Here is an 18,252-nt window from a genome sequence, read left to right as displayed (position 1 = left end):
TTGTCTAGTCTTTCCCTCCTTAGAATCCTACTCCTAGCGCAGATGGTGTTGTCTTCATAAATCAAGGAGGTCTTCATTTTATTTTATTTTTATTTTTAAAGGAAAGGAGAATCCCTCTCTTAACAGCTGCATGTTTCCTGCTGGGAAAACATCTTTAAAAGTTCTTGGACATAAATTTCACTGCATCTCTAAGCAGCTCAGCACAGGCTGAATTAACCCTTGCCGTTAAGTTGTGTGCTTGGAGTATTCCTGCAAGGAAATGGAGGGTTGGGTTTTCTTAAAATTGCTCCCGCACATCCCACGAAGGGTCACAATGTGAGCGTGTTGGCAGGTTTGGAACTGATGACCCAAAGGATGCTGAGTGTGGATTTAGTCTATATGCATCACCACCAAACTCCGCCCAAGAGAGAGAATTGCAGGGAGATCAGCCAAGGAAGCTTCCTTCCACTGATAAGTCAAGACTTAGGGCATGTCTGGACGGGGTGATATCCTGGGGATTGCCCTGGGAGCATCCCTGTGCATCGACATGACGCACAGGGGATCCCAGGAACAGGGAGGGATGATCCCTCCATTTCCCCAAGATAACCAGGGCGGCTTTAATCCTGACTTTTCCTGCGGTCTCGGGATCATCCCGAGTCCATGGGATGTGTGGGCAGCTGTCCCAGTTTCTTCCCTGCTCCTCGTGAGTAACCGTGAGGAGCCAGGAACTGGGCATGGGGCATGGAGCTCTTCAAAAGCTCTGTGCCCATCAGGGTAGCAGGGGGAGCGGGGTCTTTTTTCCCCTTTTCTTTTTAAACACCTACTTTTAGCAATTGAGCGCTCGTACACTCATTTTTGATAATAAAAAAAACCAAAATGGTGGGTGCAACATCCTCTTCCTCCCGGGACATTGTGCACCATGTGTAGACTGATTGTGATCACCATATCATGAGATCCTCCCCCTCCAATCCCTAAGTCTAGACATGCCCTCTGTCAGGTGATATTTACTAACCCACCCACCCATATTTAGGGTGACCATATGAAAGGAGGACAGGGCTCCTGTATCTTTAACAGTTGCATAGAAAAGGGAAGTTCAGCCCATGTCATTTGTATGCATGTAGCACCTGGTGAAATTCCCTCTTCATCACAACAGTTAAAGCTGCAGGAGCTGTACTAGAATGACCAGCTTTAACTGTTGTGATGAAGAGGGAATTTCACCAGGTGCTGCATGCATACAGATGACACCGGCTGGAATTCCCTTTTCCACCCAACTGTTAAAGATACGGGAGCCCTGTCCTCCTTTTCATAGGGTCACCCTACCCATAATAGATTGCTAGCCGGTATGGACAATAAGAAGACCCTGCTTTTTCCAACTACAAAAGTTGAGCAGTTAGTGGGAACAAAAGGGATATCCTTTTTGATTGTGGCATCTAGGTTATGGAATGATCTCGACAGAATAGTGGTGAATTTGGCCCATTCATTGCCCATATTCAAATCTTGATTCAGCTGGGTGTTTGTTTATTAACTTGAGGCCTTCAGGACTGACTGTTTAACTGCTTATGAACTATACCCAGTGTAATGTTGGCTGGAAAAGTTCAAGAGGTGTAGTCCCATTTAGTCCAGCATTCAGTTTCTACAGAGGGCAACCAGAAGGGCAACCAAAATTATCAAGGGGATGGAACAACGCCCCCAGGAGGAAAGTTTGCAATGTTTGGGGATGTTTAGCTTAGAGAGAATGTGAGTGAGGGGAGACCTGAGTATAAAATTATGCAAGGCATAGAGAAAGTGAATAGGGAGATGTTTTTTTCCCCTCCTCTATTGTAATACTAGAACCCAATGAAGTCATCCCTACGGTGACCATATGAAAAGGAGGACAGGGCTTCTGTATCTTTAACAGTTGTATTGAAAAATAAATTTCAGCAGGTGTCATTTGTATATATGGGGAACCTGGTGAAATTTCCTCTTCATTGCAGCAGTTAAAGCTGCAGGTGCCCTGCCCTCTTTTAAATCTGGTCACTCTAGTATAGCTCCTGCACCTTTAACTGTTTTGATGAATAAGGAATTTCACCAGCTTCTCCATAAGTACAAATGACACCTACTGAAATTCCCTTTCCTATGCAACTGTTAAAGATACAGGAGCCCTGTCCTCCTTTTCATAGGGTCACCCTAGTCATCCCATGAAGCTAAGTGGTAGAGTTCACTACCGGAAAATGTAGTGATGGCCGCCATCTTGGATCACTTTAAAAGGGGGCTAGACAAATTCATGGAGGAGAAGGCTATCAATGGCTTCTAGTCATGATGATCTACTGCCTCCGGCATCAGATGCAATATGCTTCTGGATACTGGTTGCTGTGGAACATGAGCTGGAGGGTGCTATTGCACTCATGCCCTGCTTATGGGCTTCCCATTGGGGCATATGGTTGGCCACTGGGTGAACAAAAGGCTGGGCGACATAGGCATTTGGTCAGAACAAGCATGGCTATATTCATAGCCACCTCCACCAAAGTGACGCCCTCAAGTTCTTTTGGACTGCAGCTCCTGGCATTGCTGAGCATTGGCCATGCTAGCTGGGGTGGATGGGAGTTGAAGTCCAAAGCATTGGGAGGGCACCAAATGGGGTTGTCTTCTCCTGCACCATTGCCCCAATCCAACAGTTTTACAGCAGTTGGGCCCCGGTTGACAAACGTTGAGTCTGTCAATGCTGTGTGCGGTTCCAGCTCGGAGCCAACAGCCTTGACCACAAAAGGTGCCCTCATGGTTCCCATAAACAAGACCTCAAATTATGATTTATTTATTTATTTTTAACCTCCCACGTTGCCTCCAGTGGACTCCCTGCTGTGGCTACAGCCACCCAAGTTAATCAGTTGGCACAGGCAGAGCAATTAGGAAATTTTATCTCCCACATCGTTCGTTAGCTTTCCAATTCTTTCAGCCAATATGCCGAGAACATCCTGTGCTAGAGAACAGTTTGGGGGGCGGGGGGAATAAATGATTGCACCTGCTTCAGAAAGAGCAACCAGAGCCTTCTACTTAACAATACCACCACAGCTGCCTCTGACCCACCTGGCTGTTTTCATTACTGCCCAGTGGTGCAGTGGTAAATTTGGAAGTGGAAGCTCAAATCATGACGGTTGTATAGCCACATGCCCAAGGAGAGTCCAAAAATGCAGGCAGCTGTGTTGATCCCTATTAGCAAAACAGTTCTACCAGTTTTATCTCCACCAGGAACAGGTCTTTCATAAAACTAATGGGTCTTAATTGTTCATTCAAGACCCAAGTCACTCCCCTCCAATTCTTTGTATTTCAACAGGAAACAATGTAAGGTTGCTGGGGAGATTATGCCATAATGTTTTGTTCAAAATACTTAACCACCACGGCTTAGCATGTTGTCTGAACAGGGTCTATATTTGAAGCAAACATTTATGTCCTCAAATGCTTTGGCCTTTCTCTTCAAATGTGGAATTGGAAAGCAGTGATTATATCACTGGACACTGAACAGGAAGACCTGTGTTCAAATCCTGGCTCAGCCAACAAGTTCACTGGGCAACCGAGAGAGAGACAGACAGACTAACCTACCTTACAGTGTTACTGTGACAATTACAGAGAAGAGAGGTGGACCATGAATGCATCCCTAAGCTCTCTGTAGAGGAAGGGCAAAGTACAAATGTAGTAAATAAAACAAAATGGCAGAAAATGAACTGTTCCCATGCTTTAGAAGCCATATCTATCTTCTTTTTTGGCATTCTCGACTACTAATACTACTACTAATAAATTATCTACTTAAAGATAAAGCTGGATTTGGCAAACTCCAACGTAAAAGCAAGAAGTTATTGATTAAAGAAATGCTCTGCTTCCTTCAATGACAAAAACACACCCACACACCACGTCAGGAGCAATTTCGCAGGAGGCTTGCTCTGGAGAGAAGGTGGATGAAGAGTGATTTGTAATCCTGCTCTTTCCATCATTTACAATTTAAGCAGACCACTTATTGACATTTGAAATCTAGCAGCACACATGTGCAGCAATTTAGGTGGGTGAGTTGTTGCTGGGGTTTTGTTTTTGTACAATGTTATTAATATTTCTGTCAAACAAAGCTTAGCCTAGGGTGATGCTATGGAAAAGAGGACAGGGCTCCTGTAGCTTTAACGGTTGTAGAGAAAAAGAGATTTCAGCAGGTGTCCTTTGTTATTATTATTATTATTATTTATTTATATAGCACCATCAATGTACATAGTGGACCTCCACTTCCCTTACTCGGCTTCGTCCTTTTTCTTCTGCTGCCCCTTACGCCTGGAACGCTCTTCCAGAACCCTTGAGAACTACAAACTCAATCAATGCTTTTAAAACTCAGCTAAAAACTTTTCTTTTCCCTATAGCCTTCAAATATTGAGTTTGTTCTGACTCTATACTGTTAGCTTCACCCTACCCGGTGCCTGTTTACACCTCCCCGTGCCTGTTTGCATTCTCCTTCCCTCTTTATTGTTTACTACAACTTATTAGATTGTAAGCCTATGCGGCAGGGTCTTGCTATTTACTGTGTTATCTGTACAGCACCATGTACATTGATGGTGCTATATAAATAATAATAATAATAATAATAATAATAATAATAATAATAATAATAATAAATAAAGAGTAAAACAGTAAATAGCAAGGCCCTGCCGCATAGGCTTACAATCTAATAAAATCATAGTAAAACAATAAGGAGGGGAAGAGAATGCCAACAGGCACAGGGTATGGTAAGCAGGCACAGGGTAGGGTAAAACTAACAGTATAAATGTATGCATGCAGCACCTGGTGAAAGTCCCTCTTCATCCCAACAGTTAAAGCTGCAGGAGCGCTGCCCTCTTTTGTATTTGGTCAGTAGGGCAGGGCCCCCTGCAGCTTTAACTGTTGGGATGAAGAGGGAATTTCACCAGGTTCTCCATATATACAAATGACACCTGCTGAAATTCCTTTTTGTGTGTGTGTGTGTGTGCAACTGTTAGATACAGGAGCCTGGTCCTCCTTTTCATAGGGTCACCCTAGCTTAGCCCAAAGCTCCCACAAAGCAGCACAGTTTCTTGCAGGCCCTGCACAATAACTGATCAACAAAGCTCTGAAAGCCCAATTGACACATTACTCATTTCTTTGTTTTTTGAAAGACACAATCCAGTGTATGCTTAGAGGGAGAGAAAAGCCCACATCTCCCAACATACTGGGAGTTGTAGGCCCTTTTTCTTTCTAAACATGTGTAGGGTTATGCCTTAAATGCACACACAGACACACACAAATGTAATGTGTGAATGTTTAGCCTGGAGAAGAGAAGATGGAGAAGAGAAGATGGAGCACTCTTCAAATACTTGAAAGGTTGTCACACAGAGGAGGGCCAGGATCTCTTCTCGATCCTCCCAGAGTGCAGGGCACGGAATAACAGGCTCAAGTTATGGGAAGTCAGATTCTGGCTGGACATCAGGAAAAACTTTCTGACTGTGAGAGCAGTATGACAGTGGAACCAGTTATGTAGGGAGGTTGTGGGTTCTCCCACACTAGAGGCCTTCAAGAGGCAACTGGACAACCATCTGTCAGGTATGCTTTAGGGTGGATTCCTGCATTGAGCAGGGGGTTGGACTCGATGGCCTTATAGGTCCCTTCCAACTGTATTGTTCTATGATTCTATGAATGACACAAAACATGTGTTTGCAAGACACATTTACCATACGTATTTTCTCAAGAGCCTAGCTGCAATTCCCTGTCCAGAGGAAAACCTGATTGTGCTGCTACCCAAGGTGTAGAACAACAGAGCGTGTATCAAACTGTTGACTCTGAAACTGCAACCATTCTAAAGCTTGAAAGAAGGTTACAGGAAGGAGGGTGGAGACAAAAAGAGAGAGAGAGAGAACCCCCTTAAGGCTCTTTTCGGAAGGGTCCCCCCCCCCACTTCTGCACACCTTGAGGCTCCATCAACCTTGCAGATGCCTCTTTCTTGTGTGCAGATGGTTTCTATTTTAGCCACATAAGGATCAGCACTCAGACAAAGAGTTTGCTATGATTATATTGAATATTGCTATAATAACAACGGATAGCTGGATGGGTGACCCAACCCCATTTCTGGCATGTTATCAGACCTCTGAATGAGAAGAGGCTTCCAAGAAGCTGTTATGGTATCATGCAAAAGGAGTTCAGTCATCAAGGCCAACCCCTTGTTCAGTGCAGGAATCCACCTGAAAGCATCCCTGACAGAGGGTTGTCCAGCTGCCTCTTGAATGCCTCTAAGATGGGAAAGCCCACCACCTAACTAAGTCATTGGTTCCATTTTCATACCGCTCTAACAATCAGGAGGTTGTTTTTTTCCTGATGTCCAGCTGGAATCTGGTTTCCTGTAACTTGAGCCCATTAGTCCATGTCCTGCACTCTGGGATGATGGAGAACAGATCCTGGCCCTCCTCTGTGTGACCACCTTTCAAGTCCTTGAAGAGTGCTATCACAGTTCTGCCTCTTTGCTTTCAAACCCACCACCACCATTGGAATGCGGGCCCCGAAAGCCTCTCCAAAAATTGACTTTGGCCCTCGCATTGGAAGAGGCTTTCTCACTTGGTTTATATCCAAGGTAGGAACAAAAGAGAGGTTATGGGGATCTTTGTGCAACAGCCCCCTTGATTGAGCAGGGGGTTGGACTCGATGGCCTTATTGGCCCCTTCCAACTCTACTATTCTATGATTCTATGACTGGCACAGAGGTAAAAATCCTTGTGCCAGGAACAACTAAGAAAAAAGTTGCTTAGAACTCTGACATTCCCCTGATGAGTAGAAATAATCACATTCCATTTCATATGGCAGTGGTGCAGGGAAAGGACAGAAGACTTTATAGTAGAAACCTCTTGGCCCAATTATGGGCCCCATTGCAGCAATTTATCACAATTCTGCAAGCTCCTCTGAGAATGGGTATTATTCAGTGATGAGGACCCAAGACTCAGGCGGGTGAAATTTAATTTTAAATGAAGGGAAGGGAGAGTGTATTGAAGGGTTAAGGTAATACAAACGCCGAGCAAAATCTGATTGCGTCGTGCCCTGTGATCGTCTCTCCTCCTTGCAAGGAGACAGAGGGCAAATCACAGGAGAAAAGAGCAAACTCAATCTCAGCGCAGCTCTTGGAAATAAGATCTCTTATTTGGGAGGGATTCGCTTAGAAGTTTATAAGCCCGGCAATATCGCTCCAACTTCTCAGCCGGTATCGATGGGCCAGGCAGATGTTGACACGGCTCCTCTTGCAAGACGCAAGTCAGGAGAGGAAAGGCATTCATCAGTTCCTATGTGTGATATACAGCTCAAAATCTGGAAGAGTTTTTGGTGGGAAGGGAAATTTATAGGTACAATTCTCGTCAGCTCTCCAAATAGAGGCAGGCAGATACAATCTCCACCCTACCAGAGAAGACGAGAAAGATTGAAAGTGCCAATTTCACTAGTGTCCAGGCCCACAAACCACCATTTGATGTGGTGAAGAAGCACTGGCAGGCAGGCAGGAAGACAAATCGCAACTGTAAAATGCTCCTTATACTAAGGCTCAGCCCTCATGTCCATTTCTGATGTGGAAGGGAAACCACAGCAATGTAACTTTTTGCTGTTGTTTTCCCTGGGCGATCTTTTTTTCTCTTTCTCGATGTGCCTTGATGTGGCAAGAAGGAGAGAGGAGAAGCAGTTGCAAAGGAGACCGCAATTATTTTTATAGTTGTGCAAGGGAGAGGGTTTCAGCCATGGAGTAGCTCTTCACACTCCGTGTATGATGAGCTGTGTACCAGCCCCGAGATGTCCTCTTCTGCACAGCTATTGGAAGTATAGGAGAAGATTTGGTCAGGATTGGGCCTGGGGCAGTAGTTTGAGGAGAGCCTGGAGACAGGAACCAGGAATCACAAGATGAGCCAGGTGCCAGGCATGAAGAGTAAGTCATGACCAAAGGGCAAACCAGGAGGCAGGATTGAGGAACAGGTCAGCAGTAAGGAAAGTAACAAAGGCAGTAAGCCGATGTACACCAGTTGCTGGGGAACATGGGTGGGAAGGTGCTATTGCACTCATTTCATGCTTGTGGTTTTCCTGTCAACAGCTGGTTGGCCACTGGGTGAACAGAATGCTGGACTAGATGGACCCTTGGTTTGATCCGGCATGGAGGACATTTGCACAGATCTCCCATTCGATCATGGCTGGTTTTGCGCAAGTCTCCCGTTTGTGCAGAGCAAGCAGCAATTGCAAAGACGAATGGGAACTGGCCATGAGACAAGTGGAGAGATGATGTTCAGAGAATCCCAGCAATCTCAAACATCAGCCATTCATCCATCCCTTCCACACAGGTCACCTGGGCCAGATCTACACCTTCTGTCAATATTGTTACGCTCCCATCATGGTAACCCTATAACCCTCTTGAGCATGTATATGTCGTAGGACACACAATGACATTTGGTCCAGTATTTTGGATGACGTGGCACAAAAAGCAGGAAATCACACTACGAAAGTGGCATGCCATGCGCCTCAACAGTTAACAGTGCACTTCAATTCCGCTATAAAGCAGTAGTGTAGATCTAGCCCTGGTCACGGTTTACCCCGCCAGGGTGAGAGCTATGTATTATTACATTTATATCCCACCTTGTCTTCCCTTCTTGCAAGGAACCCTAGGTGGCTTACATGGTCCTCCTCCTCCTCTCCATTTTATCCTCACAACAACCCTGTGAGGTAGGTTAGGCTAAGAGACAGTGACTGGCCCCAAATTCAAGCAATGAACTTCATAGCTGAGTGGGGACGAGAACCAGGATCTCCTGAGCCCTAGTCTAACACTCTAACCACTACACCACACTGTATTGTATTGCTAATTAAATTATAGCAATCATTTCTAAAGGTGTATCTATTCATGTAAATTAACATATGGCATTTTATTTTTATTTTTGGTAAAAGTTTTGCCCTTTTTCATCCTCTCTTTGTGTTAAGAGGCTGCATGAACCACGCCCCTTTCCTGGTCTTCTTCACATGAATTATAGCAAAGGTTGCCAATGGTTCAACATAAATGCTCCTCCTCCACCACTGGATTTATTCAGCACCTCCTCAACCCCATCAGATTTCTTTGCTTTCGAGCAACACCAAAAAGAAGAAGAAAAAGGCAGGGCAAGAAAGCTTCACCGTCTCCAAAAAATAAAAATACCAGCTTCCACAAAAAGCCCTTCAGAAATGTGGATGAAAGCAAAACAAAGCCAAAAAAAAAAAAAAAAAAAGCCCTGGAAAACCCTCAGCTATGAAAAGCTTTAATTATTGAAGAGATTTTTGGCATGACCGAAACGTTCCACATTGCCTCCGTTCCAGGAGCTGTAGGCAGTTCAAAGATTTATTTTTTCTAAGTGCTGCAAATACACCTTCAAGTTCAGTCTGGCTTCATTGCCTCTTTTCTCTCCCCTAAAGGTCGGGCAAATTTCCCATAAACCACTGGGAGGTTAAGCACACAATTATATACCGCTTACTACATTTACAAAATAATCTCTGTGCAGGGATGGAATTGCCAGGGGTTGAAAGCTGTCAGGTTGAGGAACGCTGCAGAGATGTGGAACATGACAGCCAAGTGTGTAACAGCCATTTCAACTTAGGTAAGACCATGAGAAGAGCCCTGCTGGATCAGACCAAGGGTCCATCTACTCCAGCATTCTGTTCACATGGTGGCCAACCAGCTGTTGGCCAGGGACCCACAACTAGAACATGGTGCAACCGCACCCTCACACCCATGATCCCCAGCAACTGGCTTATTGCCTCAGATACTGGAGGTAGCACATATCCATCAGGCCAAGCAACCCTTGATAGCCTTCTCCTCCTGGAATTTATCCCTTTTCAAGCCATCCAAATTGGTGGCCGTCACCACATTTTGTGGTAGCGAATTCCATAATTTAACTATGCGCTGTGTGAAGAAGACCTTCCTTTGATCTGTCCTGAATCTCCTACCAATCAGCTTCATGGGGTGACCCTGGGTTCTAGTATTATGGGAGAGGGAGAAAAATGTATCCCTATCCACATTCTCCACACCATGCATAATTTTGTACACCTCTGTCAGGTCTCCCCTATACATGTTTGATGTTCTATGGATTTGTTTGTTTGTATTAATAATGTATTGTGTTTTTTGTGTGTGTGTGTGTGTGAAAGAGAGAGAGAAAGAGAGAGAGAGAGAGAGAGAGATATTTCAAGAACAACTCCTGCACAGATGGCATCAAAATGAATGAGCCTTACACAAGAACTGCCAAATACAGCTGCCAATGCCACCAGAGTCCAGCACGCTGCTGGCACGAAGGACTAGGTTGCAGAATCTGATACAGATGCCAGAATCGGATTAGGATATTTGGCAGAAATCTGGACAAAGAACCTCACTCTGTCAAATTAACTACAGAGCAAACAACTCAGAGCTAAACTGTCTACTGTGTTGAAAATGTAGTATGCAACTGATCCTCACCATTTTGTTTACCTTTGTGTAAGTTTGCAGGGGCTTGATATGGATTGGAATCAGTGCAGGGTCCTAACGCTCCCAGTCAGAGAGCACCTTCCCCCAAAGTTCTACCCACCCCACCCCATCACCACCAGGGGGATTCTAAAACAAAGAAAGTCTTAATAAAGATTTTATTACTTTTCCTAGAGAAAATCAACCAAACCAAGGAGGAGGAGGAGAAAGGAAATAGATAAAAAGGAATATATTAAGTTTAAATCTAATAATTGACATCTATTCATATTTTTCCATTTTGTGCAGCCATGGAATCCATGGCTGCTCAAAAGTTTTCATTCTAATTCTCATACTTTTATGCTGTATTTTGTGGCTTTAATTGTTGATAACCACCCAGAGAGCTCCAGCTATTCAGTGGCACAGAAACGTGATGAATCAATCCATAAATACAGTCCCGGCATCTCCAGCCACTGCTGGCTGGGGAGGATGGAGGTTGGAGTCCAACAACATCTGGAGGGGCAGAGTTCCCTACCCCACCCTAATGGATTCTAAGTGCCACTTCTGAAAACAGGCATAGTTGTGTGTAAACTAGAAAGCGGGAGACAAATGACGCTTGTTCAGCAGAAATAACCTATACTTAGAATAGGCAGAAATGGGGTCAAGCAGAGGACGAGGGTTTGAATCCGTCTGCGTTATTATTTTTACAGTTCCCAGAGCACCGAAAGATCAAGAATGATGTTGGGATAATGAGGACTGACATATATAATCACGCCTCTCCGGCTGGGCTCTGCCGAGAACGTACCAATTCCCTAGGAGCGTTCAGCCTACAGCCCCTTTCCAAACCAAATTCTCGATTTCCTCCTAGCCCATCCCTCTCACCACTTTGCCTTGAATCCCTAATACAGCAAACTCCTCAGATGCCAGGGACGAAACCCACAGAGGCTACCGAACTGATCTCAACTCAAGAGAAAAAGCCAACGCTGCAGATAACCGTCTTCAAAATAAAAGCAGTTCAGTCGTTCTGCAGGACTTCAAATTTAGGCTGGAGATAGATAGGGGACTGGGCGGCCAGGTGGCTCTTTTTACAGAGTTCTCTGGCTGAAGAACTGCTGGAGGACTATCCTGTATTAGAAGGCCCCTATTTGAAGGTCATCCTGCCCAATTCCAAATTAAAGATGAACAGCCATAAGAACAGTTGGCCATGAACAGTTAGCACCTGGGCAGGTAGGTACACCTGTCACCTGTTATGGTTATTCTAAACTATGGTGAGATGTACTGTCTTCCTCTTTAAATTACAGTGTGTTTTTTTAATTTGCACCTATACATATAAATTAGTTTGGGTACATTTTATATGCAAACTGCTATCCTCTTTTGCCCTCTTTTTGGATGATGCATTTGACTTTTTGGGACAATTCAGAAGAGGCCACCCTATCAGAAAGTCAAAGGCAGTTTTAAAGAGGGGACACTGCTCAGAATGTTCATCCCACTCTTGCTTCAGGTAAAACAGGTTGTGTAGGTTTTTGTATTACGGGGACCCTGCAAAATTTGTTTGACCAGAAGAAGTGACTGCTGGATGAAAGAAACATGCCCACCGTGCGAAGCAAAATAACTTTCACACCACTTCCAATTCTCTCAAAAACGATGAGAGAATTGGAATGGAATGGAAGCATTCTGGAATGGAAGCATGAAAACAGATGCAGCAGTTCCCAGTACCCAGCAAGGACAAATGCTAAACAGCACACAAATGCACACAAACTGAATAACATCCAAGACACTGGGGTATAAGAACTGTTGTAAAATGTGAGCATGAAAGAAATTATAAGATTGAGGCATATAACATCATATATAACATCAGTATACATATATACATGACAGAGTAATGTTACAAGAACTGGTTTATGTATTTGGCAATGAATTGTTGAACGAGATAAGACTTTACAGGACTCTGGATTTTACACTCTTTACACCCTGAAGCTTTCTGAAAACTTGCCTGTGATTTGAGTCAATCTGTCTTGGAGAACAATCAAAGATGTTTTGGGGCAGAGGAACAATTTAAGAATTGCCTCACCTTTTCTCCCACGGCACAAGCTTATTAGTGGTGTGATTATAGCGTGGTTCTCAGGCAGCTGCGACAAACAGGTGTAAAATCCAGAGTCTTGTAAAGACTTGAAAGGTTGTCCCACAAAGGAGAGTCAGGATCATCCCAGGGTGCAGTGACAGGAAGCCAGATTCTGGATAGACATCAGGAAAAATGTCCCGACTGTTAGAGCAGTACGACAATGGAACCGATTGCCTTGGGAGGTCGTGGGCTCTCCCACCCTAGAGGCCTTCAAGAGGCAGCTGGACAGCCATCTGTCAGGGATGCTTTAAGGTGGATTCCTGCAGTGGGCAGGGGGTTGGACTCGATGGCCTTATAGGCCCCTTCCAACTCTACTATTCTATGTTTGTATGACTTATCTCGTTCAGCAATTCATTGCCAAAGACATGAACCTGTTTTGGTAACTTTACAATGTATATATGTACACTGATGTTACAGTTCTATGATGTTATATGTCTCAATCTTGTTATAATTTCTTTTGTGCTCTCATATTACATCAGTCCTTTTACTCTACCGTCTTGACTGTTATTCTGTTTTGTGCAGTTGTGTGCTGTTTTGCATTTGTTCTTGCTGCGTTCTGGAATGAGGAGCATCTTCATCCCCGCACATGCGCGCGCGCACACACACACGCACTGTACATCATAAACAACACAAAAAAGCTTTTCAATACAGTGTTTCATGTTCTCCATTTCCCCAGCGCATAGTATGCAGCATAGTTGCCTTTACATGTGAAAACTCGCAAGACAGCTAGCAGTCAATAAAATCCGTTGCAAAATATGAAAACAGTAATCAAAATAACAACACAGGGAGAGATATTTTTAAAAGGAAAATCAGTAGCAACTCAGCAAAAGCTAAAATATTATAGCAGCAAATGCATAGAGATCAGAATAAGGCAGTCATCAACACCTCCAAATCTCCGCTGGAACTATGTGGAATGTATGTTTTTTTCTCTCTCACTGCTAATGACTTCAAGCTGCAATTATTTATCATATTTGTATATTGGGGGACTGTGAAACCAATAGGGAGGGAATTCCACAAACTGAGAGCCACACTTGCAAAGGCCCTGTTCTGCTGTCACTATTCGCTTACACTGTGTAGTGATTAAACCATCTACAGTAAACAGTGGCCAATGAAGAGAAACACCCAAAACTACACCCAGCCTAATCAAGCCAGGCAACATAATTTCCAGTCTGTCAGAGATGGGGCTGTGTGTATTTCATGAGTCTGGGACTGTGTTACCCAAATCAGTTTCAGATTCTGAATTCAGTACCCTGAGAAAGTTGTTCCTTTTTCATAGAAACCAAGTTCTAGTCCTGTGAATAATACATTGATGTCTGCTGGCCATGCCTGGTGAAAGGTCAGGCATTGGCTGGCCAGGGCTGGGGATGATTGCTTATCAGCTGCCCTGACCACTGTACTTATAGTGGAAGATCAGGATAAAAATGTTCATTGATAAATAGCAATTAAATAGAAATGGGGTTATCCATGGTCAAAGGACAAGCATTTGGCAAACCACACTACAACTTTGTCTCCTCCATCACTGACAGAGGTACAACAAGTTCCAGAATTCTGCTGCTGTTGATACTAAATTTGTCATGCAGAATTTTAAGACGGAGGGAGCAATCCTGTGGACCCTAGATAGTGTTGGGGGGGGGGGACATAGGATAGTTCAGATTCCTGGATCTGAGGTCAGAGACATTCCTCTGACCTCAGAGCCAAGAATCAGAGCTCCTTGCCCCTCCTTGCTGGCTGTCTCGACGAGATCACAAATATGACCTTGGAGAGGAGGGAAAAACAGGTGGGCGGGGGGGGGGGGTAGGGTATCATTGGGCTTCTCCAACTTCATTCCATTCTGCTCCACAGAGCCCCAGCTAGATGGGGGGGGAAAGCCCATCTAGCCAAAATATAGGCCTTAGTTAGACCTAAGGATTATCCCAGGCAAATGGAGGGGTCGTCCCTGCCTGCTCCCAGGATCCCCTGTGTGTCATCTGGATGAATAGGGATGATCACAGGATGATCCTGGGATATAGGCAAGGTCTAGCCATGGCCACAGATGAGGAGGAGCACAGAAGTGAAGGTTGCCTCTGCCGTTCCTCCAGCTCTATGGCCATTTTGATAGGGTTGCACCCTTAACCGAATGTCATCTTTCTTTCTTTAATGCAGAGCCCCGCACATCCCAGGTCACAGCAAAGAAGCAATAGGATTCACCACCACTTACCAGTTTGTGTCTCAAATGGATGGTAATGAGAGGCGAACCCGATAAATTCTGGGATAACATTGGTCGAGGTACCACTTCCATGGAGATAACATAGCTAGCTGCCGAAATCTTGCAGTTCTTGCAAGCACCTGCTTCAGGAATCCTGAGAAACAAATAGTCAGCGTATTAGTAGTCGCTTACTTAATCTCATTCCTAATCCAGTGAGAGCCGGTGTGGTGTAGTGGCTAAAGTGTTGGACTAGGAGTCGGGAGATCCGGGTTCTAGTCCCCACTTGGCCATGGAAACCCACTGGGTGACTTTGGGCCAGTCACAGACTCACAGACTTTGGGCCAGCCCAACCTACCTCACAGGGTTGTTGTTGTGAGGATAAAAATGGAGAGGAGGAGGATTATTTACACCACCTTGGGTTCCTTGGAGGAAAAAAGTCGGGATATAAATGCAACAAATAAATAAATAAATAATCCTTCCCATCCTCAGGCAGGTAATACTACCTTAAAAACAACAAGGAGATGACTGTACAACCCAAAACATACCAAACAAAAGGTGTTATAGCCCATCTGGAAAATATTCAAGAGTCAGACTTGGGCTACACATAGATAGGCAGCTTAAGTCCTGTTGGCTTTAACGAGATTTATTCAGCCTCATTGTACATTTCTTTCTAAAATGTAATACCCAGCAGACTAATCCAATGGGATCAAAGCCTTAACGACCAGTTGAAATACTTGTGCTGTGTCATGTATTATATCAGACAAACAGCCCCAAAGTGCTGGACAGAAAGGCAGACTCTGCTTGCCTGGATCTTCATGTAGAATCATAGAATCGTAGAGTTGGAAGGGGCCTACAAGGCCATCGAGTCCAACCCCCTGCTCAGTGCAGGAATCCACCCTAGAGCGTCCCCAACAGATGGCTGTCCAGCTGCCTTTTTACAGCCTCTAGTGTGGGAGAGCCCACAACCTCCCTAGGTAACTGGTTCCATTGTCGTACTGCTCTAACAGTCAGGAATTTTTTCCTGATGTCCAGCCGGAACCTGTATACACAAAAGCCTTCCACAGTTTTGAAACATGCTCATGTTGTTGTATTTGAGAAGCTACAGGTATAGAGAAACACGGGGATAGAAAAGCTAGTTGTCAACATTCGATCCCCTTCCCAACACATTCAATCACAGCGCAGCAGAAACAAGGGGGGGGAAACACAGATAGAACTCAGGCAAGTAGCAGCAAAGTTGATTTATCAGTGGACGATATTTACAGGGACAATGAACAGAATTAGCCTCTACTAGGGATGTACAGTAATCTTATTTGACTTTACAGATCATCTGAATTTCCCCCCGTCCACATCCATGAACAGGAGCACATTTTGTTTTTCAAAGCACATCCACACAATCCTGAACCTGCCATCGCAGTAGAAAAATGAAAATCATATTTTTACACACACACACACACACACACACACCATTTTCATGTTTTAATCAATGGGAGGAAAGTGTGCACTTTTCCCCTTCAAGATGTGCACTTTTCCTGTTAAAACAAATTGAAAAACGGGTTGCAAATGAAATCAGAAATGAGGTGAACTGAACTTTGAAGTTTCGAGAATTTCAGTGAGCTCAAACATCCTTGGTCCCCCTAACTCTAACCTCTACCTCCACTTTTCCCCATATAAGTTCCCCTAACAGTTGCATTGGTTGCATTCAGACTTTGAGGATGATGTGAATAAGCTGGAATAAGCTGCAGACTGTGGTAAAACACTGGCTTTTCCCATGGATTCAAGTTGGCTTGTTCCAGACAAAGAATAGTTAACATGAACCGTAGCTCATTGGTTTTCACCCAGTGACAAACTGCACCTCAGCAAAAGTTGACGCGTGTGGTCATGCCAGAGGAGAGGGCAGGGGAAGAGTGCAAACCCAAAGTTCACTGCAATTCATTCTCACTCATTCATGTCACACTAACTCTCAAAATACTAGAAGCTGGGGTCATCCCATGAAGCTGATCAGTGGGAGAATCAGGACAGCTCCTCCAAGGAGTGTACATAATCCTCCTCCTCGTCTCCATGTAATCCTCGCAACAACAACCCTGTGAGGTCAGTTAAGCTGAGTCTGGCCTGGAATCACCCAGTGAGCTAATGGGGACTAGAACCCACTCCCAGTCCAACACTCTAACCACTACACCACACTGCCTGCTCTTGGTTGTTAGGGTAGCTTGGTCCTTTGCCAATCCTGCTGCCTTCTGGAGCTGACCATGTCCAAATGGCAGTGTGGTGTAGTGGTTAGAGTGCTGGATGAGGCCCAAAAGGGACCCTCGTTCAAACCCTCAGTGAGCCATGGAACTCACTTGGGTGGATGTGGGCCAGTTACCCTAAGCCTGGCTGACCACAAACCTTGTTGGGACGATACAACTGGGAGTGGGGAGATTTGAGGCTAAGAAAGGGCAGGATAAAAACAAATAAGCATTAAATAATCCCCAGCTCCTTCATTGAGTTTCTTAAGCTTCTTTAAACGAGGACTTTGTGTGCCATTACAGACTAATTACATGATGAGTTAGGCACACACCTTAAACGCCGGGTGATAAATCTCCACAAAATGAAGAGTACAAAGGGAAAACTTCCCACAAGGAAGACTTGGGCTCTCCTTTCAGAGACAGATATATAGGTTTTTTTTTCAAATTATTACTTTGGCACGTTATTTATAGTACTGTTATGAAAGAGGCCCATCTTGTCCAGAAAGTGTTTGCTTCTCAAAGATAGCATAATTCAAACCAGGATACCGAGGAGAGAGAAAGCCTGCCAGCAAAGATATTTTCCTAGCTTGAGCGAATTTTGACAAGCGGGGTTTAAATAATAGCCTTGCTTTCACGAGGGGCCAGCTTTTTCTCTCCACACCGCAGTCTTAGGACAACAGCATCAAGAGCAGAATTCTGACTTCTCTCTTGTGAAGTCCCATGCTTTCTGGCACTGTGACCTTACGAGTTTGGCCCTTACTAAGTGTGGACCCATCGTTAGGGTTTTCTTTCACCTGCCACCTAATTGTGGGGTAGGGGGGTAGAAACAGCAGTTGGATTCGTGCCATACTAGATAGACAACTGACACACACATCCATACATACACACATGCGCACACATATATGCACACACACATACACACACTGCTACCTTGGGAGCTCCAAGTGCATTCTGTTTGCTTTGTGGGTACTGATATCTGGTCAGTATCTGGACAAGAGGGCAGGGCTCCTGCAATTTGAACTGCTGTGATGAAGAGGGAATTCCACCAGGTGCTGCATGCATACGAAGGACACCTGCTGAAATCCTCTTTCCTATACAACTGATAAACATGCAGGAGCCCTGTCCTCCTCTCCTTATCATCACTCTAGGTGAAGAAATATAATTCCAAAATTCACAGTTCAATTCTACAAACGTTTACTTGGACATAAGTCCCATGGGTTCAATGGGCTTACACGCACTTAAATGTGCATAGGATGAGGCCTCCGAGCTCTAAAGCAAGAAATTTAAAAGATCGAGGTGATGATAGG

At 44.6% G+C, this 18,252-nt stretch overlaps 1 protein-coding gene across 2 annotated transcripts in view; it reads right to left on the bottom strand.

The window, feature by feature from the left end:
- Positions 1 to 18,252, bottom strand: part of ADGRD1 (adhesion G protein-coupled receptor D1) — a 192,207-nt gene that overhangs the window by 131,974 nt on the left and 41,981 nt on the right. For both annotated transcript variants that reach the window (XM_063144072.1, XM_063144073.1), the window contains one exon: positions 14,733 to 14,874. In XM_063144072.1, coding sequence (XP_063000142.1) covers positions 14,733 to 14,874 — 142 coding nt within the window. The remainder of the gene's footprint in view (positions 1 to 14,732; positions 14,875 to 18,252) is intronic.

Source organism: Elgaria multicarinata, chromosome 18, assembly GCF_023053635.1.
Source record: "Elgaria multicarinata webbii isolate HBS135686 ecotype San Diego chromosome 18, rElgMul1.1.pri, whole genome shotgun sequence".
In the NCBI taxonomy this organism is placed as follows: domain Eukaryota; kingdom Metazoa; phylum Chordata; class Lepidosauria; order Squamata; family Anguidae; genus Elgaria; species Elgaria multicarinata.
This window is presented reverse-complemented; position numbering and strand designations above follow the sequence as displayed.